General features: G+C 41.3%; 2 protein-coding genes and 2 long non-coding RNA genes across 4 annotated transcripts in view; 2 read left to right on the top strand and 2 right to left on the bottom strand.

Annotated features, from left to right (window-relative positions):
• LOC145444408 (uncharacterized) overlaps positions 1-24,158 on the top strand; it is a 69,736-nt gene that overhangs the window by 21,640 nt on the left and 23,938 nt on the right. The window lies entirely within an intron of this gene.
• Positions 4,697-24,158, bottom strand: part of LOC145444422 (uncharacterized) — a 153,812-nt gene continuing 134,350 nt past the window's right edge. The window contains exon 2 of the long non-coding RNA XR_013916672.1: positions 4,697-4,779. This is a non-coding gene — a long non-coding RNA (uncharacterized LOC145444422). The remainder of the gene's footprint in view (positions 4,780-24,158) is intronic.
• Positions 13,401-14,884, top strand: LOC145444315 (T-complex protein 1 subunit beta-like). Its single transcript, XM_080322259.1, has 2 exons — positions 13,401-14,056; positions 14,733-14,884. The coding sequence occupies exons 1-2, from the start codon at positions 13,917-13,919 to the stop codon at positions 14,758-14,760; spliced, it is 168 nt and encodes a 55-aa protein (XP_080178385.1). The 5' UTR covers positions 13,401-13,916; the 3' UTR covers positions 14,761-14,884.
• Positions 23,578-24,155, bottom strand: LOC145444421 (uncharacterized). The gene is made up of 3 exons (XR_013916671.1): positions 24,047-24,155; positions 23,805-23,997; positions 23,578-23,748 (listed from the first exon to the last, which is right to left on the bottom strand). It is a non-coding gene; the product is annotated as an uncharacterized LOC145444421 (long non-coding RNA).

The following is a 24,158-nucleotide window of genomic DNA, read 5'->3' as shown; positions in this document are numbered from 1 at the left end:
AACCATATATGGACTTTCTCAGGAGACACACCTTATCCGCTTGTCCTTTCTGTACGAAGCCTTCGGGCTGTTTCATATAGATGGTCTCGTCCAATCTACCATGTAAAAAAGCGGTTTTGACGTCCATCTGATGTATTTCCATATTTTCGTCGACTGCCAATGCAACATACGCTCGAAATGAACTTGCATGAACCACAGGCGAAAAGGTTTGTTCGTAGTCTTTTCCGTATCTCTGGGTATTTCCAAGTGCTACAAGTCTTGCTTTGGCGCGCGTGACGTTTCCATTTTCGTCATATTTATACTTGAGAACCCATTTATTCCCCAAAACCTTCGCATCTGGTGGAATATTAACGAGATCCCATACTTTTAAATCTTTCATCGATGCAATTTCTTCATTTGCAGCGTCTTTCCACATATCAGAGTGCTCTGACTGGAAGGCTTCTTTCAAGTTTTTCGGTTCATTCAACTGATGAACTGCTGCGGGTATCGCATAAGTCAGCACTTCCGTGTCTTCAATTTGCTCGAAATTCTCATTGTAAGCAAGTCTTGGTGGAGGATTCCCTGCATTCCGTCGCGTTGATCGACGCACTCCTTCCACTTGTTCATTCGTCGGCGTTTCTACCAATCGGTTATCCGCTGATTGCTGTTCGTCACTGTTTAATGAAGGATAGATGAATGACGATGTAGGACACTCAGGCTGAACTTCAGTCGATTCTCCTTCCTGGCCAAATCGGGATTCATCAAATTTCACGTGTCGCCGAATCAGAACTTCTTTTCTGTCTTCAGACCACAGACGGTAACCTTTGGATAATAAATCATAGCCGATTAAATTGCACACTTCAGCTTTCGGATCAAGCTTTTTCTTCCTTTCACTTTTTTCTATTAAGGCATAGGCTTTACATCCAAATATTCTCAAGTGTCTTACATTCGGCTTAGTCCCATGTAGGGCTGGGCAAAATCGAGTACCCGAGTGATTCGATTCTGAATCACGTAAAATGCTTCGAGTCGAGTCGAGTATTCGAGTATCTCTCATTATGACGTCACAACAGAATATACTATGTCAAAGTTCAAATATGTACCTTTTATGCCACCACGAAAAACATAATGCCTGTTATCCGTCACTTTAAAGATGTTTTGGTATTTTTTCTACTATACCGATTTCATTACACTTCTTGGCGATGTTATGGGATGATCATGATTTCGGAAATGTATTATTTCCAGTAACGTTCGTAGCTTTGTACTATGTCTCTTATGCTGCGACACGGCCAATCAAGGTTTCAAGGTTTCCTCATTGGAAAATAGTATCAAAACTATAATTCTCGTTAGTAAATTAATTTTAAGTTGCGAGGAGCGTATACTTTCAGTACTCGAAAAAATCGTCTTTTACTACTCGACTCGAATCATTAAAGTTAATACTCGATTCAGATTCGAGTACTCGAATCATTGTGCCCAGCCCTAGTCCCATGATAAGCTTCAAATGGAGTTTTGCTGTTGAGAGCAATGGTTGGACTTCTGTTCTTCAGATAAGCGGCTGTCATTATTGCTTCCGCCCACAAGAAACCAGGTAATTTTGCACCGTGAAGCATCGCAGAAGCTCTCTCACAGAGAACTCGGTTCAAGCGTTCTGCAACTCCATTTTGCGAAGGACATGACCGTACAGACTTCTCATGTCGGATGCCTTTTTCTTTCAACCACGATTCGCATTCGTTGCTCACGTATTCTCCGCCATTGTCCGTGCGTATACATCCAACTGACTGACGGCGAAATTTTTCTTGGTTTAAAACGAAGAATTTCAGTTCGGCGAACACATCGGACTTCCGTTTAAGAGGTATCACCCACGACATTCGACTGTAATCGTCAGTAAACGTTAGAAAGTATCTTGAACCACCGTGTGACTCTGGTGAAATGGGTCCACAAACATCTGAGTGAATCAATTCCAACGTCCTCGTTGCACGGCGTTCAGATCGTTTCGGGAATGCTAACTTCGTGGATTTCCCCAAAGCACACGGTTCACAAAACTTCATGTTCTTCGACTCGTTAAACTTCAAGTCGTTAACCATATTCTTCGCAACCATTTTACGAAGATTTTCCTCGCCAATGTGACCAAAACGTTGATGCCATACATCAGCTGATGCGGTACCACCAAAGCACTTTTCGTTTTGTTCATCATCATTAACAGGATGTCCGGATGAAACTCCTTCTGCACATCGCATGATTTGAGAGTCTTTTCGATCTAGCTCTGCATCATCGGTGTCAGATTCTCCAGTGTCTGTACGAGTTGCACCAGTACGAAAACAATTGATATCACGATTCAATTCGTCATGATCATCAGCAGAAAGATCCTGAATTCCGCTGTTCTCATTGGTTTCCAACGGTATCTTCATTTCTTCTTTGTTACAAGGTCGATAATCTAACATGTAGAGACCATTTTTCAGTGATCCAGTTGCAACAATATGACCCTCGTATCGATCCAGAATTCGAAGCTTCTTCGAGTTGAAAGTAACTTCATACTGATGCCTGGAAACAGCAGCTCGAATCGAGAATAACGTTGTCGATAGGTCCGGCACATAAAGAGCATTCTGCAAATCTGCAATGCCATATTCTTCGCCATCTCGGAAGATAATTATTCGAAGAGCTCCGATTCCTTTAGAGTAAATCAGGTTTCCATCGCCTAATTCAATTTCTTCGTGGCAATGCTTCATGTCGATAAACAATTCTCTCCTGCAACTCATGTGACTAGTTGCACCACTATCACATATCACATATTGTCGATTTCGAGACAAAAATGCTGACGTGTGAAGCAAGTAATGTCTTTTGACTCTAGAGATTGATTCAACACGTGGCATGTAATTCTTCGATCCAAGATACTTGGAAGGTACGACGTCAGATGAATAAAACATCGCATGCTTCGATGATTTCTTAGTACGAGATGCTCGTGCGCGACTATTGCCGTTTTCGTCGTCGACATAGTTAGCACTTTGACGTTGTCTACTTTCTCGGTGTTTCCTGAATTCACTTCCTTTTCCACGTTCACAAGACACGCGTTTTTCTTCACGTTCTTCATTATTTTCAGGACGATTCCAACAGTCTGACATCTTATGACCATACTTTCCGCAATGATCACAATTTCCATTAAATTTCGGTTTTCCACTCTTTCGTCTTGCATTGTTTCTTGCGTGGTACGCCTGTACAGATTCTTTCGGTCGAATCGATAGATCAGTTTGTACGCGCAGTAACAAATCATTCAACGAAAATCTCGGCTTGTTCTGTATCTCATTCAGAATATAGCTTCGAGTTACATCAAGACTAGGAGGCAAGTGCTTGATCACTTCGAAAACTTGGTCGGTCTCGGCAACGGCACGACCCAAGCTCGCCATCCTTTGAAATAGCATTTGACATTCCTCAATTTTCTCAAGGACGTTCTTTTCCGTGAATGTCGGCAACATATCGATCTCCATCTTCAATGTGAGATAAAGCGTAGCATTCTGTGGTTCAAACTTCGCTTTCAAGTCATTCCAAATTTCCTTGGGATCATCATGGTGATCTTCAGGTATCGTTGGTAACACCGATCCACTCAAGTTACAGAGTAGAATTCCAGCGGCTTTCATTTTTCTAGAGGCAGCTCCTTCTGCGGTGTCATTGCCCATAACACTATTCCACAACTCATTCGCCATGAGGAGGCCTTTCACTTGGACTTTCCACGACGTCCAATTACTGTTTTTACCGCATTTCAGTTTATCTAGGCTTGAAATTGCTGACATTGTGGCTGTAGACACGAGATTAACTAGGGCGCATAACCTTTTATGAACGATCTATCTTGACCTGATCCGTCGAGGCTTGAGATATATCTTCAATCGAATTAAATTTATTTTACAGAAGCAGATAATCTGTTCTTACAGCAGCTAGTAGCATTCAGCGTAGACAACACAGGCAAATTAACAGCAAGCACTAGCTAACACACAAACGCATTTATACACTACGTCTTAACCCAACAATCAAATAATCATTGACCCAATCACCAAATGAGAGGAACAGAAATACGAAATGAGAGTTCACAGGTCATAAGCAATTAAAGCTTCGCAACAGAAATGTGGATTGACTCGTGACTCGAAGCAAAATTCACGAGTCAATTTCAAGTCATCAAGCAATCGATGTCGATAAAAATCACTGTATCTTGCAATCGGATTGTTCGCGAAACGCTGGTGTAACCCGTGAGAGCGACCAATCATTCACAATGATCGTGCGTTTTACTGAGCCTCTATTGTTCTCTCACAAATAAATTGACCGCTTACAAAGTTATCGAAGCTTACAGCTTACGCTGTCGTAAACTAGTATAGTAAAGTATTTTAAGAGAAAAATGTATACTACTGTTCTCTGTACCTGAACCAAACCTCTTAATTGAAATTAAATTTGAAGATAGTTTAGGCTATATAGCCTAGTCCTCGACCATTGGCGCAGGCTCGAATTGTATCATATCCATTTGTAAATGAATAATGTATTGTATCTTATCAATTCGTTTCTTTATTCTCTATATTGGCTGGTAACTATAAACTGAGGCTATGCCAGTATAATTGCGCAGTTTAGCATTTCTACGTATATGTAAGCGATACAGCGCCGTCTTACGTGTATATTTAACTTCATATTCGTTCATCGGTTCAAAATCAATGACCAGTTAATCAGGATTTCAGACAGCTAGCAAAATGCAATGGCGTAGGCATTCGAAAAGGCAACTTGACTTGAAATGTGACTTGACTCGTGACTTGACTTGACTCGAGTCACCTTCGAAAATCGATTGACTTGACTTGACTCGAGTCAAAATGTGCAATGACTCGAAATGACTCATGACTCGAAGGTAGTGACTTGATCCCAACACTGCTCTGTAGTCATTTATTATCAAGACTTCTTTCTGCTTTCCATTATATGGCTTCATCAGTGGAATTATTTCTTGCTTAGCTTCATCAGCTTTGATCGTCAACCAGCTGCATTCATCAAACGGAAGTGTTTTAGAGCTTCTTAATTGATCAATATCTTTCCACTTCTTGGAAAATATCAAAATCTGAGTTTTCAGGGCCTGTGGTCGCAGATCCAAACACACTTCACTTCCAGACCTCCCCGGATGACTAGTTCATAAATATGATGGCGACAAGCAGAAGTAGAAAGTAGAAAAATTTCCTGTTTATCAGTTCTTCAAGTGAAAGAACCGCACCTTTATTTTTTCCATTGTTTGAGGGTGTTGTGTCAAACACAAGAGCTCTGACATTATTTTATAAATTATAATTCCAGCAGTTCAAATGACAGATCAGCCTGTGCTTTTCCTGTAGCACTCTCCAGAGTTCGATTGCCAAGAAGTTTGCCTTTCTCAAATGCGTTGGAATACGCAGACTATGCCAGCATTGCCAAGGCCTCAAATTTCCCTCCCAAACGACTTCTAGTGAGCTTTGCATCCCAGTGCAATGCAATGTGCCAAGTTGATCTGTTTCTTTGCCTTTTTGTTTCGTTTCCTTTGAACAATGTGATGTTTATAATGTGGCTGTGAGTGAATGATACATTTACAGTTGTATTCTTGCACGTGGTGATCCTGGCAATTGATGAACAATCTCGGGTAGGGTTGAGGAGTGTAGGATAGGTGATCCAACAAAATGACTATCAGTCTTAGGCAGTTTTGAGGAGTTCTAAGGCAGTGTGGGACATGAAAATGGTGTCCTGAACTTACAATAATTTCTATAGTGTGGTTATGTAGCACTCAACCCCAATAGCTACATAAAACCAGCTTATATATGACGTTTTACTAGCCTAGTCCGAATAGCGATACTAAAATTTTAGGGGAATCCCCTATTTTTAGCCGATATTCTTCCAGCTCAATGTGCACACGGATGCAAGGGATAAATTACGAAAAAAAGTACCTAGAATATGTTTTTATGGTATAAGGCATGGGAATCGGACTGAAAACCACGACATTTTGAAAGTCGATCAATTCTGAACAACCCTACTGTACAGGTCCAAAAACCTGCCTTTGTGATGGCTAGCCATCGGCTCATTGTAATTCGGATCTTGTACACCCCTGTACACCCCATCCGAGTGGTACATCCTTTGCAAATTCTGGTACACCCTAGGGTGTACGACAACCCCGGTTGAAGAGCACTGCAATAGAGCAGTGGGTCTGTAACTTTTTTTTAAAACGCCCCCTTCATAAAAGTGAAAAATTTCCCGCCCCCTTATCGCCATATCACTAAATGCAACCAACATGACAGCGATCCCAACGAATAGTTTGATGGGAAGATTCTGAAATACGAAATTCGGACTATACACAGAGCAATAACTATATGAACTGCAGGTAAATCGCGCAGAGCGAGAAACAAGTTCAGCTGACGGCAGTTTCGCATCCCCCTTCGGGTTCTTTCACGCCCTCCAGTTTTAGAACCACTGCTTAGAGCAGGGGCGGGAAACTTCTCCAGTCGGCGGGCCGGATATAGGAAAATTAAGTGCTTGGCGGGCCGGATTGCTGAATCGATACATTATTCGCCCATTTACGCCCATTTATCCACATATACAAGGAATAAATCGTATTTAATGAATGTATTTTTACGACAGCAATGTCACTTCAAAGCCATTTCTCGCCGATAATGGCGAAGACAATGTGGATTTGAGAATAATATTGTCATACAGACGCCGCCATGTCTGATTCTCTCTGATCAATCAACACACGGCGCAATCCCTCATTAAGATTTTAAGGCAGTGATTCCCAAGTGCGGCCCCCAGATAGCCTTCTTGCGGCCCCAAAAATATATTAAGAAATCGAGTTATGATTATAAATAAAATTTATATTTATAAAATACTCTTGCTCGGCTTGGCCTCTGTAGTTTTTAATTATAGAATTGAACAAAGTTGTGAGTATAGACTGCTAACGTTACGTCGCTGCTGTTTCAATGCAATGTGCCCTAAATTTCCAGTTGAACGAGCAGTAGCTACAGATATAAATAGGTATTGATAACTTTCAAAACCGGAGGAAAATCCTGAAAAAAGGGTATATTTTTCCCACTTCGTGGTCGCTTGACTAAAAAAGAAAAAGAGGCTCAACTCCCGGAAAATACAGTTTTTCTTTCACATTAACAGGTGGTTGACCGCAAAAAGGTCAACTTTCCTGTCAAGCTCCCGAAATAGCCGCCGTAGCGTTCCTACAGTGCTGACTTAATGTATATCAGTCGAATTTGGCCCTATATGTTACCAAAAACCTCAAAAGAGAAGACAAAATCTCAAAAAAGAAGACATTTGGGCGTCATCCGAGAACACTTAAAAAAAATCAAAAAAGAGGACAAATCATCTTAAAAGAGGACGTATGGTAACCCCTATGATAACTAGATGTGCAACACGTGACTCACGGTTGAATACGCCGAGATGCATACTGCTTAGCAGGCTAAAAGCAGTATAATTGGTAGTCCTATAGTCAGGGCCGTAACTGCCGCACCCCAAACCCCCCAATTGAGGGGGCCGAGCTCGAAGGGGGCCCTAAATTATTTCGTGAATTAGCATAAATTACAGAGTATTTTTTGATAATTTATGCAACTTTTTCAAAAATGTTCGCGCTATTTGCGATTTCGATTCGCCACATATCTTGATTATTGGGTACTCTTCCCCAAGAAAAAATACGCAAGATTTATAGAAATGGGTATATCAGCGTTGGCCATGACCGCAACACAACGCACCAAGACATATAAAGTTTCAGGCCATGTAACATGTGACTCCAAGAAGTGTGTCACAACGATCGGCGGCGAGAAAGCCTTGGCCGTAAAGGACTGCTTTTATGCTGACGAAAAACTTCGAAATACCAAAAACTTCATTATATAAACAAAATACATATATGTTTAATTGTCCATATAGGCGTTTAAATGACTGGCGCCGAATGTTCTTGTCTTGGCAATCTGTACCTCACAAGACAAATACCAGCCCGCAGGAAAGAAAATTATATGCCAGTGAAGAAATGCCAATCTGAAATCGCGTGATCTTTCAGTTTAGTAGGTTTGGGCAATTCTACATTTTTTGATAGCAGACAGGAGGTCACGAAATAACACCACGTAAAGAAGTCGTACCTAGGGGTCCGCCCGCCCGAAGATGTTTAATTTTACGGGGTCAGCAGTTTCAAAGACACCTCTCACTCAGCTCTACCGGTAAATCTGATTACGTGGGCAAAGAGGACAACAATGCAATTCCCGATCTTATTCACCGATTTTATCATGAATTATCGAAATATTCGCGCGTCGCGCTGTCTCACTAAACAGTTTAATTTTGTGGCAAAAGCGAACAACGTGATGCGGGGTCAGGTTATCACCCTATGGGAGCCCGGGGTCCTGACGAAGTGCAGTTACGTTGCTGATAACGGGTATACCGCCGGAGATGTTTAATTACTATTGAGGCGGCCTATACCTTTTCAAACACACCTCACTCAGCTCTACCGGTAAATCAGATTACGTGAACAGAGACAGGATGAAAATTGATAGCAATACATGCAATTCCCAATCATATTGACCGATTCAGTCATGAGACTAAAGAAATTTCTCGCGCTTCGCGCGTTTAGGCGAGAAAAGCTGATTCACTCAACGGACATCCAATGCAGCAGATAAGTAGCGGTAAACAGTGTACAGATTTGAAATCTCGCCAGGGTAATAAAACTACTCCGAAATAGCCATGATGACTGTTTGGGTCCGTTTCATAGCCGTAGTATTCGTGCGGCCCCGACCGTACTCTGAGATTCTAAATTTGGCCCTCACACCGAAAAAGTTTGGGAACCACTGTTTTAAGGCGTTCCATAAGCCCGGTAACCCTAATTTACCAAGATTCATTAGAGCTGAGAAGGTGACGAGATAGCGTCGTTGTTCAACTGTGTGGCCTAATTAATGTCGATATTGAATTCATGCGGCCCGCGTCCTCTGCGAAATTTGAAAAGGGGCCTGCGACCCGTTTTGTGTTGGCGACCCCTGGCAGAAGCGGTGCCTTACAAAAGCCTAGAAGTGTGCCGTGCTACAAGTCAGCGGTTACGGAATCAAAAATATGAAATATCAGCCTGGTGTAAATGACCATTGCAGTCGACAAAATCATGATTACCACAGACGACATTAGAGTTGAGTGCGTCGTAAGTGCCGATAATGCAAGTATTCTCGCTTCGACGAACTTACGCGTAAGCTCCACTCTCGCAACGCTGCGCTGCGCATACACGTATAAAATAACAGTCGCTAAACTGTGACGTAGTAAGCAAGTAGTGGGGAATCTCGGCAGACTGGAGCCGCGGGCCACATTATCATGCAGTGGCGGCTCGTCCTATAAGGCAACTGGGGCATTGCCCCACCTAAAATTCTGTTCAATAACAATTTAACCATTGATAGACGCACAGCGCTCAATATATATCGAGATCACAGCGAAACCCGCGTTCTTCTTGTGCTTTCGCTGGCAAATGCCCATACATAGCGAAGTCTCCGCGAAAATCGAATTCTCTTCTCTGTTTTCGCTTTGTGAATGCCTAGCCGGGGCTTGCCCCGGTAGCGCTCATAACAAGCTTTCACTATCTATTCTCTCAAAGCTGCGCACACTTAAGAAACGTTGCTTTACTCTCTCCTATCCGTAAAATGGCCGAGCAACCGGGGCAAATATGCTTGCTCGCCCCTATGGTGTGATGTAACAATCGTATCTATATCTGAACTCGGATACCGTGATATGCGTTGAGTCGACCGTTGCTGGTACAGGTCGATTTTGATGGTGTTTCACAACATGATAATTCTTGAAACTTTGTATGTCATGTCGTGATGGTTGTATTTAACACTGTCCTAAGTTTCAGGGTTTCTACTCAAAGTTTAGGGTAGTAATTCCGTTTCCAAAGTCGAGTGTGTGCTGATCGGTCATGTATCGCAAACATATTTCACGCAAAGCCGGTATTGGTCTCCATTGATTTTAACGATGCTCCTTAGCTAGATCCGTCATGAACTTTTACATGGTATGTCTTGATTTTAGTATCGAACGCTGTGCCAAGTCTCAAGGTTGACACTCAATGATTAGGGCAGCAATTTCGTTATTAAGTTCGAGTATGGTAGAGATGTGCGCTGATCTGACACTTAGCCTACCTAACGCATTGCGGATTTCACGCAAAAGCCGGTGTATCTGTGTTCCATACTGAGATAGGTGATGAGATGATGATATCATGAAACAGTTTACTAACATCCTCGGTTTGCATTCAAATATTTAGTTTTATTTTATATTCTCCAATGTCAATTCCACCGTGGAATGGTGGCCTTCGGGCCATTTGCTCACAATTACAACCCCTGTCAAGCGCGATAGCTGTTTCGTTTTCGATGGCGGCTAACAGCTGATCGCTTGATCAGCCGATTCCTCAGTAAATATTACGCAAAATTCGGCGTTGATCTGTTCGTATTAATTTTGACAGTGTACCATACCGAAAACGGTCGTGAGGCTATACTTCTCGATGATTTCATGTAGCAGTGTACCAAGTTTTCGGCTTTCATCCACGTATTTATTCGGTAATATATTTTCCGTAGGCGATTTTGCAGCAGACATATAGACACTATAGACCTTAAGCCGTATGTGTCGTGTGACAGTCTCCAGCCTCAAGGCCAGAATCTCCCAAGCTGTACCGGGACCGAATTTCCGAGGCTGCTATCCGTAGTTCTTCAGAATGATGTTTTGGATTCAATATGACATTTCCTTGTCCAATCTATGAGATAACAATTGCGTATGTGTCCGAACTCGTTGACCTTTTCAGTTAGGCATACGCAATCTCTCGATTTATAGTCATTTCCATTTCTGCAGATAAGTAGTCAGGTCAAGTGCGAACATGAATCGTGTTGAATCTTTGCTCCGTACGCCGTTTAGCCAGCTGCCTTTAGAGCAAAAATTAGAGGTAAAGCGACTAGGTCCGTATCAGCCTAGAAATTGCCCATTGATCCAATCGTACGCCGGAGGAAAGCGCACTCGTGCCTTTTCTTCAGCGCATTTCGATAAAAATGAATGGCTTACTTATGGCGAGGATAAAAACGCCTTGTTTTACTTTTACTGTCTTTTATTCGACAGTGCCGGTACCGGAAGCAGTGGCTCTTGTTGGAACAAAATTGGTTATCGCGATCTGAAGCATTTGTCAGAGCGTCTGAAAACGCACCAAAAATCCCAAGTGCACATGGCTAGTGCAGTTAAATATAAATTGTTTGGCAGAGTAAATGTAATGTCGCAGCTCAATGAAAGTTATCGCGTATCAGTCTGCAAGCACAATGAGCTTGTAGATAAGAATAGGCATGTTCTCTCTCGGGTGATTGATGCCATTAAATTTATTGGAGTTCATGAATTGCCCCTTCGAGGCCACGATGAGAAGGAATGCTCTCTCAATAGGGGGGTATTTTTGGATCTAATTAAATACACGACTTCCATTGATAGCATTTTGCGCGAACATCTCGACACCGCGACAGTAGCTAAGGGTACCTCAAAGACTATTCAAAATGATGTGCTTGATTCGATATATCACATCTATCTACAGCATTTGTTTACCGAGATTGTTGACGCTGAATTTCTATCTATTCAGTCTGACGAAACAACTGACATTACGTGTTTGTCACAACTAGTCGTGATTTTTCGGTTCACGAAATTTGGTATGCCAGTCGAACGATTCCACAGCTTTGTGGCTGTTGACGATCGCACTGCTGTCGGAATTTCTTACGTATTAAAAAAAACATTACAGCCCTATTCAGTTGAGTCGAAACTTATTGCGCAAACCTGCTCTTTGTAGGTAGTTGGTCTGTGTATTTTTGGTATAGTCTTACTCGGCGCTTGCGTAATCTCTACCACGAAATCATAACGCATGCTACTAAGGATAACCTGATGATTGATTCGTGGCATGGGAACGATTCTTAGTTCGCGTACATTTTGTAAAATAATAATTTGAATAAAAAACAATGAATAAAACATTTGTTACCGCACTTCAAGTCACGCCACCGGCAAACCTCTCGCGGCACCTACGTTAAAAATCATTGTTTACGGGAAATTCATGTGGCCATCATGAACGTTGAAAAACGCTACTGTGACGTCATATTGATAACAAGTCGCTTGCGGCCCTTGCCCCACCACCCGATATTGTCACGAGCCGCCACTGCTATCGATTTGCGTAATCTCTAACTATACCATGAAATCATAACGCATGCTACTAAGTATGACCTGATAATTTATTCGTGGCATAGGGACGATTCTTAGTTCACGTACATTATGTAAAATAATCCTTTGATTAAAAAAATGAATAAAACATTTGTTACCACACTTGAAGTCACGGCTCACCGGCAAACCTCTCGCGGCACCTACGTTAAAATCACTGTTGTCGGGAAATTCATGTGACCATCATATTAAAGTTACTTTTTTACGTTGGAAAACGCCATTGTGACGTCATGTTAATAAAAGTCGCTCGCAGCCCTTGCCCCACCACCCGATATTGTCACGAGCCGCCACTGACTAAGAATAAGTGATTTTTTTAAATTTCGATTTGTTCGCGCGTAATGCTTATGCCTTGTGATGATTGCATATACCTTGCAAGTTTTAGCCTTCAAGTACGAATTCTGTATGCTACAAATTCCAGTTATCATCGCTTTCGTCCGTCGTTTGAGGCACATCTACGCCGCAGTTTTTCGCTTCTTGTACGCCAGTATGTTGTAGTTGTGGGATCCACTTTGTGTGCTTCTAATAGCAAACGACTCGTGTTAATTTATTCCGAATTAGCCCATTGGCCAGACAGTCTTATGTAGGCTCACTGCGGGGTTACACTCAAAAGCTTTGAATTTGGTTCAGTGATCAGTAGATCACGGGGGTACGAGGACCAAATGACTCCCCGTCCCCGTCAATAGATCACAGGCATATATCGAAATTTAACTTTCATTTTGATGTATTGATATGTGTACACTGCGTATCAGTTTTTTCCGTTTCCACACTTATCACGTTGACTTGGCTTCCCGTGCGATTTTCAGACCAAGGGGAAGTTTGCCGTTTCATGTATACACTGTTTTAGAATTGTTCACCTGATTTTCACGTTGGAAGTTACATCGTTGCGTTATGTGTTGGTTCCCCTTGTGATCTTTAGATCAAGGGGAAGTGTGATTGTGAGGCGAGAGGACTGGTTGTGCGGTTTTTACGGAAACGTTTTAAATACATTGAACTATATTACAATGTCCATTTCTCAAAATCTTGCGTGTTCTTTTCTTGGGGGAAGAGTACCAATAATCATGATATTTGGCACCTTGAAATCGCGTTTTTTTAAAAGTTGCATAAATTATAAAAAAATACTCTGTAATTTATGTTAATTCACGAAATAAGTTTGGGCCCCCTTCGAGCTCGCCCCCCCTCCAATTTCAGACTTATGGTGGATTTACACAATGCGCGGCTACAACTAGAACTACTCGTTAAAAATGCACGGCTAGAACTACTCGCATTTGAAAACGCGCAACTAGAACTAACTCTAGTAAAATGGCAGTGCTGATAATATGAATCACTGAATTGCAAATTGCAACTGACCAAAGAAATGTTGGACACAGAATCTGCATTTCAAAGGGACAGGGTTTCTAGTTTGAATTAGGAGGGATTCCGACACCTATTATGACTTATCTTCTGTATATGCCACTGTCAGTAGTGATGACTCTGAGCAAGCAATGTTTGCAAGAATTACATCACAGGATTCCTGCTGAACGACAACACATGTTTTCTAGTTGTTCGGTAACTATTTTTTTAAATTGCGCAACTAGAACGACCCACTTTTCAAAATCCAGAACTAGAGCTACTAAAACCAGTTGTCATTTTACCGTCAATTAACCAGATTGGAAGTTTGCACAAGTCTGGTGGTGTAAATAACTCTGTTGCCATTCACTGCAATTCGTTGTTTGTCAGACATGAGCCAGGGCTGCGTGGGAGATGTCGCCGAGCTGGGCATCACCGAATCGTTTCAAGTCAAACGTCAAGTTATGATGAGCGCGTCGGAAGCCGCGGATATGATCTTGAGAGTGGATGACATCATCAGGGCTGCTCCCAGGTAAATTGAGAATGGGTAGGGGATAGTGGTGCAGCCAAACTTTGTCAACTAGGTCAGCCGGTAATCTAATTTGTGAAATGTTTTCTGTGCTCCAATTTTGATTCTAATCTAATTACTGCAAAATGAGAACTGTATAGTGGGAAACAAGCCAAAATCCAAGTGTACAGACATTCGCCATTCTCGTGTTTTATAAGAATGAACTCTGGTTTGATATGAAGAATATGGTTTTTGTTGTATTTCTTGCTAATGCAGCATTCCATTCAATTTCCAAGTGTTTAATTTTAATCTAATATGGAAAAACTGTCGCTATCATTCTACTTTAAATCCAATTTGTATCAACAGCTGAAAATTTTCTCTTCCATTTTCAGGTTTTAAAATTTATCTGATCTCTGCTCCACACACTGACGCGTTTTTTTTTCGGTTGTCAGTTCCAAGTTTTTCATGCTGTGATACGACCAATTATGATTTCAAGGCTACTATATTGGAAAGTATAACAACAATATTTGTTGTTAATAGTATAACTCTTAGTTAATGGGGTTTTAGTACTCGGTAAAATTGTCTCTCAATCATATTGAATCATAACAATTCATGCTCGACTCGAAACCCATTTGACTCGGTTTTGCCTGGCCCTGACAATTCGTTTTAGTTGTCAGTGACTTGATTCAAAACCTTGCAGACAAAGACGCTCGGACCACCCGCACTGATGACGCCGCTTGCCGTAAATGAGCGAAGACAAAGTCTGTGCCGCGTCTTGAAAAGCAGTCTGTGTGTTTCTGTGTCGCGCATGCATTATTTTAATTGGTTTGAATAAACATTTGTAAACGGGAAGTATGGCGTTGTGATGGAAGGAAAGACATTCAGTTAGATCAATGTGCACTAGGTCATGATTTAGCAAGAATAGTGTACGACAGGGTGATTCCCCTGTCGTCGTCGCGTCGTGAACTCAGTGTGCTCAGCTATAGTCGAAGATTTCGCGACGACTTGTGCAAACACATATTTCGATGTCTGGATCATGGAGAACTTATCACTAGATTACTAACCGTGTAGATTGGTAATCTATAATTTATCAGTGTCATAAATACTTGCCACCATCGACTAAATGTTGAATTGTTAAACTAAAGTAGGGTTGCTATACGTCCGGAATTTCACTGTTGAAACTGCGTCCGGGAGGAAATATGCCTAATTGTCCGGAATTTGGAAGGCTAAAATAGGATGAAAAAATTTCGTAAATCAACATAAAAGATAATATTTTGAGCAGATTGAAATGAAATTTTTGAAATTTTTCATTGAAATTTTTCTGAAATTTTTTATTGTGACGCCCACCCTCGCAAAGAAATTGGATCAAAAATAAATAAAAATAACCATCATTTATACTGAAATAAGTCTAATTGTAATCGCAATTATAGAAGATTGGTATATTTGTAGGGTTAGTTAAGGCCATTTAGATGCTTTAGTCAAAGATAGTGGTTCTAAACCTGGTCGCTTGCCTTTATTCCGAGGTTCTGAGGATGTTGAACGTAATCGGCTCCCAAAATATGTCGTTAGTAAGTCTATGCAAAGGCACTGGGCCACGAAACATTTTCAAATTGGAAATCGCGACCACAGAGGGTTGAAATCCACCAGATGTGCAACCTGATGGGGCGGACTGGCATACAGGCTCATAAGTCTTATCCGTGCGACATGAACTTTACGATGTGCAATTATGTTGCCATCATCAGTAGTATATACGATCGCTCGCATGACGCAATGGGTTTCTTATGGGCCCGCTCGCACATCGTATTGAAAACTCGTGTTGGCATATCGTACTTTTGGACCCCCCCTATCGCTCGCACATCGTAATGTGTTCTTATGGGTGCGCTCGCACATCGTACTTTCAAGTATAGGCTGCGGCGGTGACTCGTATTGAAAACTCGTGTTGGCATATCGTACTTTCGGGTGTAGGCATCTCTCGCACATCGTACTTTCGCATGTCGTACTTTCGCGTATAGGCTGTGTTGGTGATTCGCCATGTGTTCTTATGGGTGCGGTCGTGATGCGCACTTTCAACCATCTCTCGCGCGGTGTTGAATATGTATGAGTCACCAACAATAACCGCACAAACGGAAACGTGGCTTGTTGTGAGGATTAAGCAGTGCGACCTATATTTCGAATGACCTGCGCGCTGAATTGTTTCCGTGCAGCTGTGTGCTACTATCGATTATTACACTAGGTCAGTCAGTGCGAAATAGTTTGCTAAATCTAGGAATCACTTCCAAGGTAATATTTTGGTAATTAGTTTACTGCAGAGCCGGCGTAGACGGTGATTCGAATATCAACAATAACCGCGTTCACAAACTAACACTTCAAAAATGTGTGAAATAGTTTGCAAAACCCCGCGATCGCTGACAAGATAATGTCTCGGACATAACCATCTTTCGCGACTTGGTGTTACAGGCATATCGATCGCTCACGCGGTGAAATATTCGTGAGCATCACTCGCAGAATTATATTTTGGTAATTATTTTGTCACAGAGCCGGCGTAGACGACGATTCCAACACCAACAATAACCGTGCACACAAACTAACACTTCAAAAAAGGTGTGAAATATTTGTAAAATGCTAAGATCACTCACAAGATAATGTCCCAGACATAACCATCATTCGTGACTTGATGTTACATACATACCAATCGCTCACAAGGTAATATTTTGATAGTTTGGTACGGAACTTGATTTCACTCGTAAGATTTAACAAGTAACGAATAACAGACCGCCAGTGTCGGTAACTTGAATAGCGACAAATTGTTACTTATTTCCGCTCTAACCCTAATCCTTTGCGAAGTGAACGCTTATTCAAAAGGGTGTGATATAATTTTAAAATCCAACGACCACTCACCGGATAATGCTTCAGACATAGCAATCCCTCATACCCGCTCACAAGGTAATATTTCGGTAATTAGTTTGTCCCAGAACCGCCGCAGACGGTGATTCGAAAACCAACAATTTGTCACTTGCCCGCGATCGCTATATGTTTCACGCCTCTCGAATAGTGGCTGACTTTAGTTGCGTGATAAGATCCATGAAAATATTCAATCAATGTGTTAGTTTGTCAACTTGAAATGTAACTCACTACACAAATCAAGTTGAATCGTATTTGAATGTATTGATTCGACCCAACTCAAATCCTTTGACAAATCCTATTAACGCGATCTGTTGAATCGAACGTAACCTGAATATTACTGACGCCAACATTCACCCGCATCGGATCATTCACACATTCCGCTGTTTTAACACTTATAGAATCAATACCAACTATCTCTAACCCGATAATATTCAATCATTTTGGTAATTTGCCAACTTTAAATCCATTCGCGGGATGTACTAAAGGTAAATCCAAATAATCCAGAATGAAATATTTGGACTTTGACATTGCGCGAATTGAAATAGGTTTGACAAACATGACTACCAACTTTCACCCAGTCACATTTCAAGATTATACTTTGAAACAATCCTTGAAACTGACAACTCTATTCATGACTCCGTTTCCGTTTGTAAAATAGAGTTTCAGAAATACTATCGCGATATTTTAATGTGTTACTACACACAATCGAATCAGTCAATGAAATACCACCTGTTGTAAATATTTCTAACTTGACAACCACTTGTGCATACCGTGATCAAGTTGCGACGCGATGAGTTAAATCGGGATATATCAATCTATTTGTCGAAACCTTGAACAAACTATCAGGTTATTTTTTGTTGTAATCGAGTGAACGGAAATAGTATTACGTCTCAACATTTTAACATCTTCCCATACACAAAAGAGTAAAATACAAAAAAAAAACTTGTCAAGTCAATCCGTTTGTAACTTACCCAACCAAAGCAAAAAGTATCCTTATGAAAAGTAGACAAGACTACGTGATAACAAATTCCAGGTCGAGTTTTCCCCCGCGTGTTTACTATATTGTGTCTTTATTGGTCATGTATGTCTCGACATTCAGTGTGAAATCGGAAACCCTGATAAAGTATGTAACCGGATCCGGATATCAACTCTGAATCGATAAACCAATGAACAATATTCAAAGTAAACATGTTACACCCTGTGTTTCCACGAAAAAATACCATCCAGACATACGTCGCGCTTGTTTGCCCATATCAGTATACGCGTAAATGGAGGTGTGTGACATTGCATGCAATGTGCTGGTATACAAACATCGATCCACAGACATTATCATAGCCGGTAGTTTTGATGTAGATCGAATGTCATCACACCCACACCGTCTTTGTGATGTTAAAAGACGGCTGAGTTTTCATTTACATTAAGCGGGGAAACTCAAGTAATAAATTTTACTCGTTTGAAAATATCGATCGATGGAGTAACAGTATCAATGTGAGTGGTATATTATTTTTTTCGCGATATGCAACCAATCTTCTAAGCATAACTTGTCAAAAATTTATCATGTCGTAGTCGGTTGTTACGAATTCGAAAGAAATGTACTTCGATTATCACGATGATGGATATTAAGATCAATGCAGTATTTCGGAGATGGATGTGTATCGTCTGGTATGTTCCCCAATCACTAAATGTCGGTTAGTTAAACGATACATTTACAAGTTTACCGAAATCTTGATTTACAAATAACAGCTTGATGATGTAAAGCTCAACCACGCAAATGTGTTCATTGCAAAGAATTTGATACAAACAAAATATCGAATGGAGACCATCACATTGGTTTCATTTCGAGTGAGTAAAAATTGTTTTCTGTTGGCCAGGTAGGACACATTTGACAAACATCGTACACATTGTATCTTCGTGATGGTAACGACTTTCAGCGGCTTGGTTTAATGTCAGGAATTATTATTTGAGGGTTCAAGAACAATTTCAATCAATACTACAAATGAACAACAATGCAAAACACGTTTAGCAAATAACAGTGTAGCAAGTACTTTTTTGATATTACGATTGTTGTGCACCAGAAATTTCTAACTGAATTGGATGCATCTAACAAACATATCACAATTTACTTTTGTAATGATCAAAGTATGTGAAATGGTGCGAACGGATTAGGTATTATTCAAGCGGCGGTATGTCAATTCACCTAGTGTGATATCTTGACACCGGGTAATGCGCGAAAGTGTTTCAATTCTCACCGCGGAATATGATGATAAAGTATTGCACCGGTTGTTAATCAGCAAACGAAATTGTTGTTTCATCTTTAGTCTTGGGTACTGAAACAATTACATTTGTAAAATATTTTCTGATATCCACAATACGCAGAGTGATTTGTACCAACACGGAATATCTTCCAAATCAAGAACATTTCAGACAAGTATAGTTTTACAAATCAATATGTTAATAACAACGTTTCCGAAAAGTTTGTTACTGTCATAACTTTCAACACAACGCGGGTCTAATTAACGCGAATAATTTAATAATCAAGTCGTGATCAACTATTACATACGTCAAATCAATGCGTCAATCCTTATGTTTACAGTATGATCACTTTTGATATAACACCTGTGTTCGATTGTAAGAAATGAATTCTCAACTACGATGGTCAGACTGTCAAATCTCGTATACTCAAACATATTATGTTAATCTCAAGTCGCCGACACTGAGAAGTAATTACTTTTGTCTTACAAAATATACCACATAGTAATTTCTTTGTCTTGCGGAATAGTAACGACTTTTAAAGTGGAATAAAAATACGAGTTGGTGGACTATGAATGCAACCGAACTTGCTCTGGATTTTGGATTGTGGTGATTACTCACGTAGTCTTGTCTACTTTTCATAAGGATACTTTTTGCTTTGGTTGGGTAAGTTACAAACGGATTGACTTGACAAGTTTTTTTTTTGTATTTTACTCTTTTGTGTATGGGAAGATGTTAAAATGTTGAGACGTAATACTATTTCCGTTCACTCGATTACAACAAAAAATAACCTGATAGTTTGTTCAAGGTTTCGACAAATAGATTGATATATCCCGATTTAACTCATCGCGTCGCAACTTGATCACGGTATGCACAAGTGGTTGTCAAGTTAGAAATATTTACAACAGGTGGTATTTCATTGACTGATTCGATTGTGTGTAGTAACACATTAAAATATCGCGATAGTATTTCTGAAACTCTATTTTACAAACGGAAACGGAGTCATGAATAGAGTTGTCAGTTTCAAGGATTGTTTCAAAGTATAATCTTGAAATGTGACTGGGTGAAAGTTGGTAGTCATGTTTGTCAAACCTATTTCAATTCGCGCAATGTCAAAGTCCAAATATTTCATTCTGGATTATTTGGATTTACCTTTAGTACATCCCGCGAATGGATTTAAAGTTGGCAAATTACCAAAATGATTGAATATTATCGGGTTAGAGATAGTTGGTATTGATTCTATAAGTGTTAAAACAGCGGAATGTGTGAATGATCCGATGCGGGTGAATGTTGGCGTCAGTAATATTCAGGTTACGTTCGATTCAACAGATCGCGTTAATAGGATTTGTCAAAGGATTTGAGTTGGGTCGAATCAATACATTCAAATACGATTCAACTTGATTTGTGTAGTGAGTTACATTTCAAGTTGACAAACTAACACATTGATTGAATATTTTCATGGATCTTATCACGCAACTAAAGTCAGCCACTATTCGAGAGGCGTGAAACATATAGCGATCGCGGGCAAGTGACAAATTGTTGGTTTTCGAATCACCGTCTGCGGCGGTTCTGGGACAAACTAATTACCGAAATATTACCTTGTGAGCGGGTATGAGGGATTGCTATGTCTGAAGCATTATCCGGTGAGTGGTCGTTGGATTTTAAAATTATATCACACCCTTTTGAATAAGCGTTCACTTCGCAAAGGATTAGGGTTAGAGCGGAAATAAGTAACAATTTGTCGCTATTCAAGTTACCGACACTGGCGGTCTGTTATTCGTTACTTGTTAAATCTTACGAGTGAAATCAAGTTCCGTACCAAACTATCAAAATATTACCTTGTGAGCGATTGGTATGTATGTAACATCAAGTCACGAATGATGGTTATGTCTGGGACATTATCTTGTGAGTGATCTTAGCATTTTACAAATATTTCACACCTTTTTTGAAGTGTTAGTTTGTGTGCACGGTTATTGTTGGTGTTGGAATCGTCGTCTACGCCGGCTCTGTGACAAAATAATTACCAAAATATAATTCTGCGAGTGATGCTCACGAATATTTCACCGCGTGAGCGATCGATATGCCTGTAACACCAAGTCGCGAAAGATGGTTATGTCCGAGACATTATCTTGTCAGCGATCGCGGGGTTTTGCAAACTATTTCACACATTTTTGAAGTGTTAGTTTGTGAACGCGGTTATTGTTGATATTCGAATCACCGTCTACGCCGGCTCTGCAGTAAACTAATTACCAAAATATTACCTTGGAAGTGATTCCTAGATTTAGCAAACTATTTCGCACTGACTGACCTAGTGTAATAATCGATAGTAGCACACAGCTGCACGGAAACAATTCAGCGCGCAGGTCATTCGAAATATAGGTCGCACTGCTTAATCCTCACAACAAGCCACGTTTCCGTTTGTGCGGTTATTGTTGGTGACTCATACATATTCAACACCGCGCGAGAGATGGTTGAAAGTGCGCATCACGACCGCACCCATAAGAACACATGGCGAATCACCAACACAGCCTATACGCGAAAGTACGACATGCGAAAGTACGATGTGCGAGAGATGCCTACACCCGAAAGTACGATATGCCAACACGAGTTTTCAATACGAGTCACCGCCGCAGCCTATACTTGAAAGTACGATGTGCGAGCGCACCCATAAGAACACATTACGATGTGCGAGCGATAGGGGGGGTCCAAAAGTACGATATGCCAACACGAGTTTTCAATACGATGTGCGAGCGGGCCCATAAGAAACCCATTGCGTCATGCGAGCGATCGTATATACTACTATCATCTCCACCAGTTCTACCGCTAACTTTGATTACGTGGGCGGAGAGAGGATCAACATTTCATATTAATATATGGAAGAACCAATATTATTGGGATATTTCATTCTCAAAAAATTTTACGGCCGGAAGAATATAGGATCCAGATGCATATAGTAAGCCCCCTAGGCCCTGAAGTTCATCATCATTATCACGGCATATTTGATAATGCGATGCGTTTTGTTGTATTCAGTCTCGATTATATGCTGGTATTTGTTCTTCGAGGACGCGCGTGTGTTGTAATTGCGCGCTTTTTATTCCGAGGTGAAGTAGTCGTTGCATTGAATAGAATACCCTATGGTGGGCCCAAGATCAGTGTTTATATGGGCGGAAGGGGGCAGAAGTTTTTTTTGTTTCGGTTCTGGTTCTAATACACAACCACATACGCTCCTGATCAGTATCGTGACTACCTCTGGTCGTCAGGCATAGCTTGCTAGTGTTACGTCATAACGACAGACAATATGTCAAACATCATAGTAAAATTCGCTAGATGGCGCTGAAGAGTGTCCGGAATTTGATCCACAAAAATATGGTAACCCTAAACTAAAGTGAACGCAGCTTCGACAGATACACGCAAACCGCCTTGACCGCTGTAGAAACAGGTACAACGTGATGCTATTTTGGGTGCAGCTATCTGATCATGACCATTCTGCGGGCAGACAATGGGAGAACAATCGAGTCGTCACTCCAGTCATAATCTATAGTTCAACTCTCTCCGGCCCTTAGCCCACTCCTGAAAATTATGAATACGCGTAATTTACAGAATTCAGTCGAACTGTATAACGTGTCGTCCGACATTGTCCGCGATGAAGACCTTTGCACAAAATGACGGAGGCGGGTTCGCTTCTAAACGCTGAATAATCGTGTCCTTGCCAAATGAACCCAGTGGTAGGCCTATACTACAGAGGCGACCCCCAATATATGCAAGTAGCGATATTATTGATCGAATTCATCCATTAAAGGGGCGCTGCACTAAAAATGATGCGGTATCAAATTGAAAGTTGAAATGGAAAATACAAATTGGCCGCAGCCATATTCTTCAGAACACCACCACAAATGAATTTACTCCACAATTGAATTTACTCCAATTTACTGCAATTGAGTCGGGATCAAGCTCGCGTCGTAGGAACGCTCGTGGCTGGAGAGAACATCAAAATCACGTTGTTCAAAATATCTGCACTCTGTGGTTGCCACTGTCAGTGACCGCGACCCGTCCGTCTGCCAAAAGGCAAACCCCAGTCGGCTCCTTCATCTGACCAGGATCAGAACCCTTCCTCTGGAAACAAGCCACGAACTCTCCGTCGCTCGTGAAAACCTGAACGCGGTTGTTGAACTTGTCGCACACGATTATGTTGCCGTGATGGTCTGTGGCGACACCTCGCGGGCTCTTGAACTGACCCTCGTCCGTTCCTCTCGTCCCAAACTGGAAAAGATGGCGGCCGTGCAAATCGAAGACTTGGACTTTGTTATTGGCGAAGTCACTGACGACCACCTGCGAAAAGGCGGAAATTCACGAGAGTTCAGATGGGATTAACATCTCACGTACTCTGCCGTTTGAAGACACGGAAATATAACCCGGATCTTTCAAACTTTCAGGAGCGAACTGCCGAACGAACTTTCCCTCCTTCGAAAAGACTTGAACTCGGCGATTGCCTCTGTCACAAACGTAGATCAAACCTTTGTCGTCCGTTGCGACTCCGATAGGATTGTTCAGTTTTCCGTCTCCTGAAACAGGGCCAAATTCACTGCCACTGGCCACTGTGACGTCACGCACACGTCACCTGTTCCTTTGCTGCCGAACTTCCGAACGAACCTTCCTTGTTCGTCGAATATTTGAATTCGATGATTGCTATAGTCCGAGGCGACAATATGTCCGCGTGCCGTCACAGACACGTCTGCCACGTGCGAGAATTGTCCATCTGCTGTTCCTTCGCTTCCGAAGCATCCCTTGACTTGTCCGTTGACGTCGAAGATCTGGAAGCGCGATTGTTGCGTAGAAAAGTTGTCGAAACAAAACACGAACCTGAATCCGATGATTGAAGGAATCTGCGACCACGAGATCGTCAGAGGCCGTTGAGCAAACGCCTTGTGGAAAATCCACCTGACCTACGACATTGCCTTTAGTCCCGAAACAT

The sequence above is a fragment of the Botryllus schlosseri genome, chromosome 8 (genome assembly GCF_051294905.1).
Source record: "Botryllus schlosseri isolate E-star chromosome 8, Bs_hap1, whole genome shotgun sequence".
Classification (NCBI taxonomy): Eukaryota; Metazoa; Chordata; class Ascidiacea; order Stolidobranchia; family Styelidae; genus Botryllus; species Botryllus schlosseri.
This window is presented reverse-complemented; position numbering and strand designations above follow the sequence as displayed.

What these genes read in the sequence shown, in the direction of transcription:
- LOC145444315 (XM_080322259.1), top strand. Translation starts at nt 13,917, where the DNA reads ATGAGCCAGGGCTGCGTGGGAGATGTCGCCGAGCTGGGCATCACCGAA. An exon ending in ATCATCAGGGCTGCTCCCAG is followed by an intron (nt 14,057 to 14,732) that starts GTAAATTGAGAA and finishes AAAACCTTGCAG; the next exon opens with ACAAAGACGCTCGGACCACC.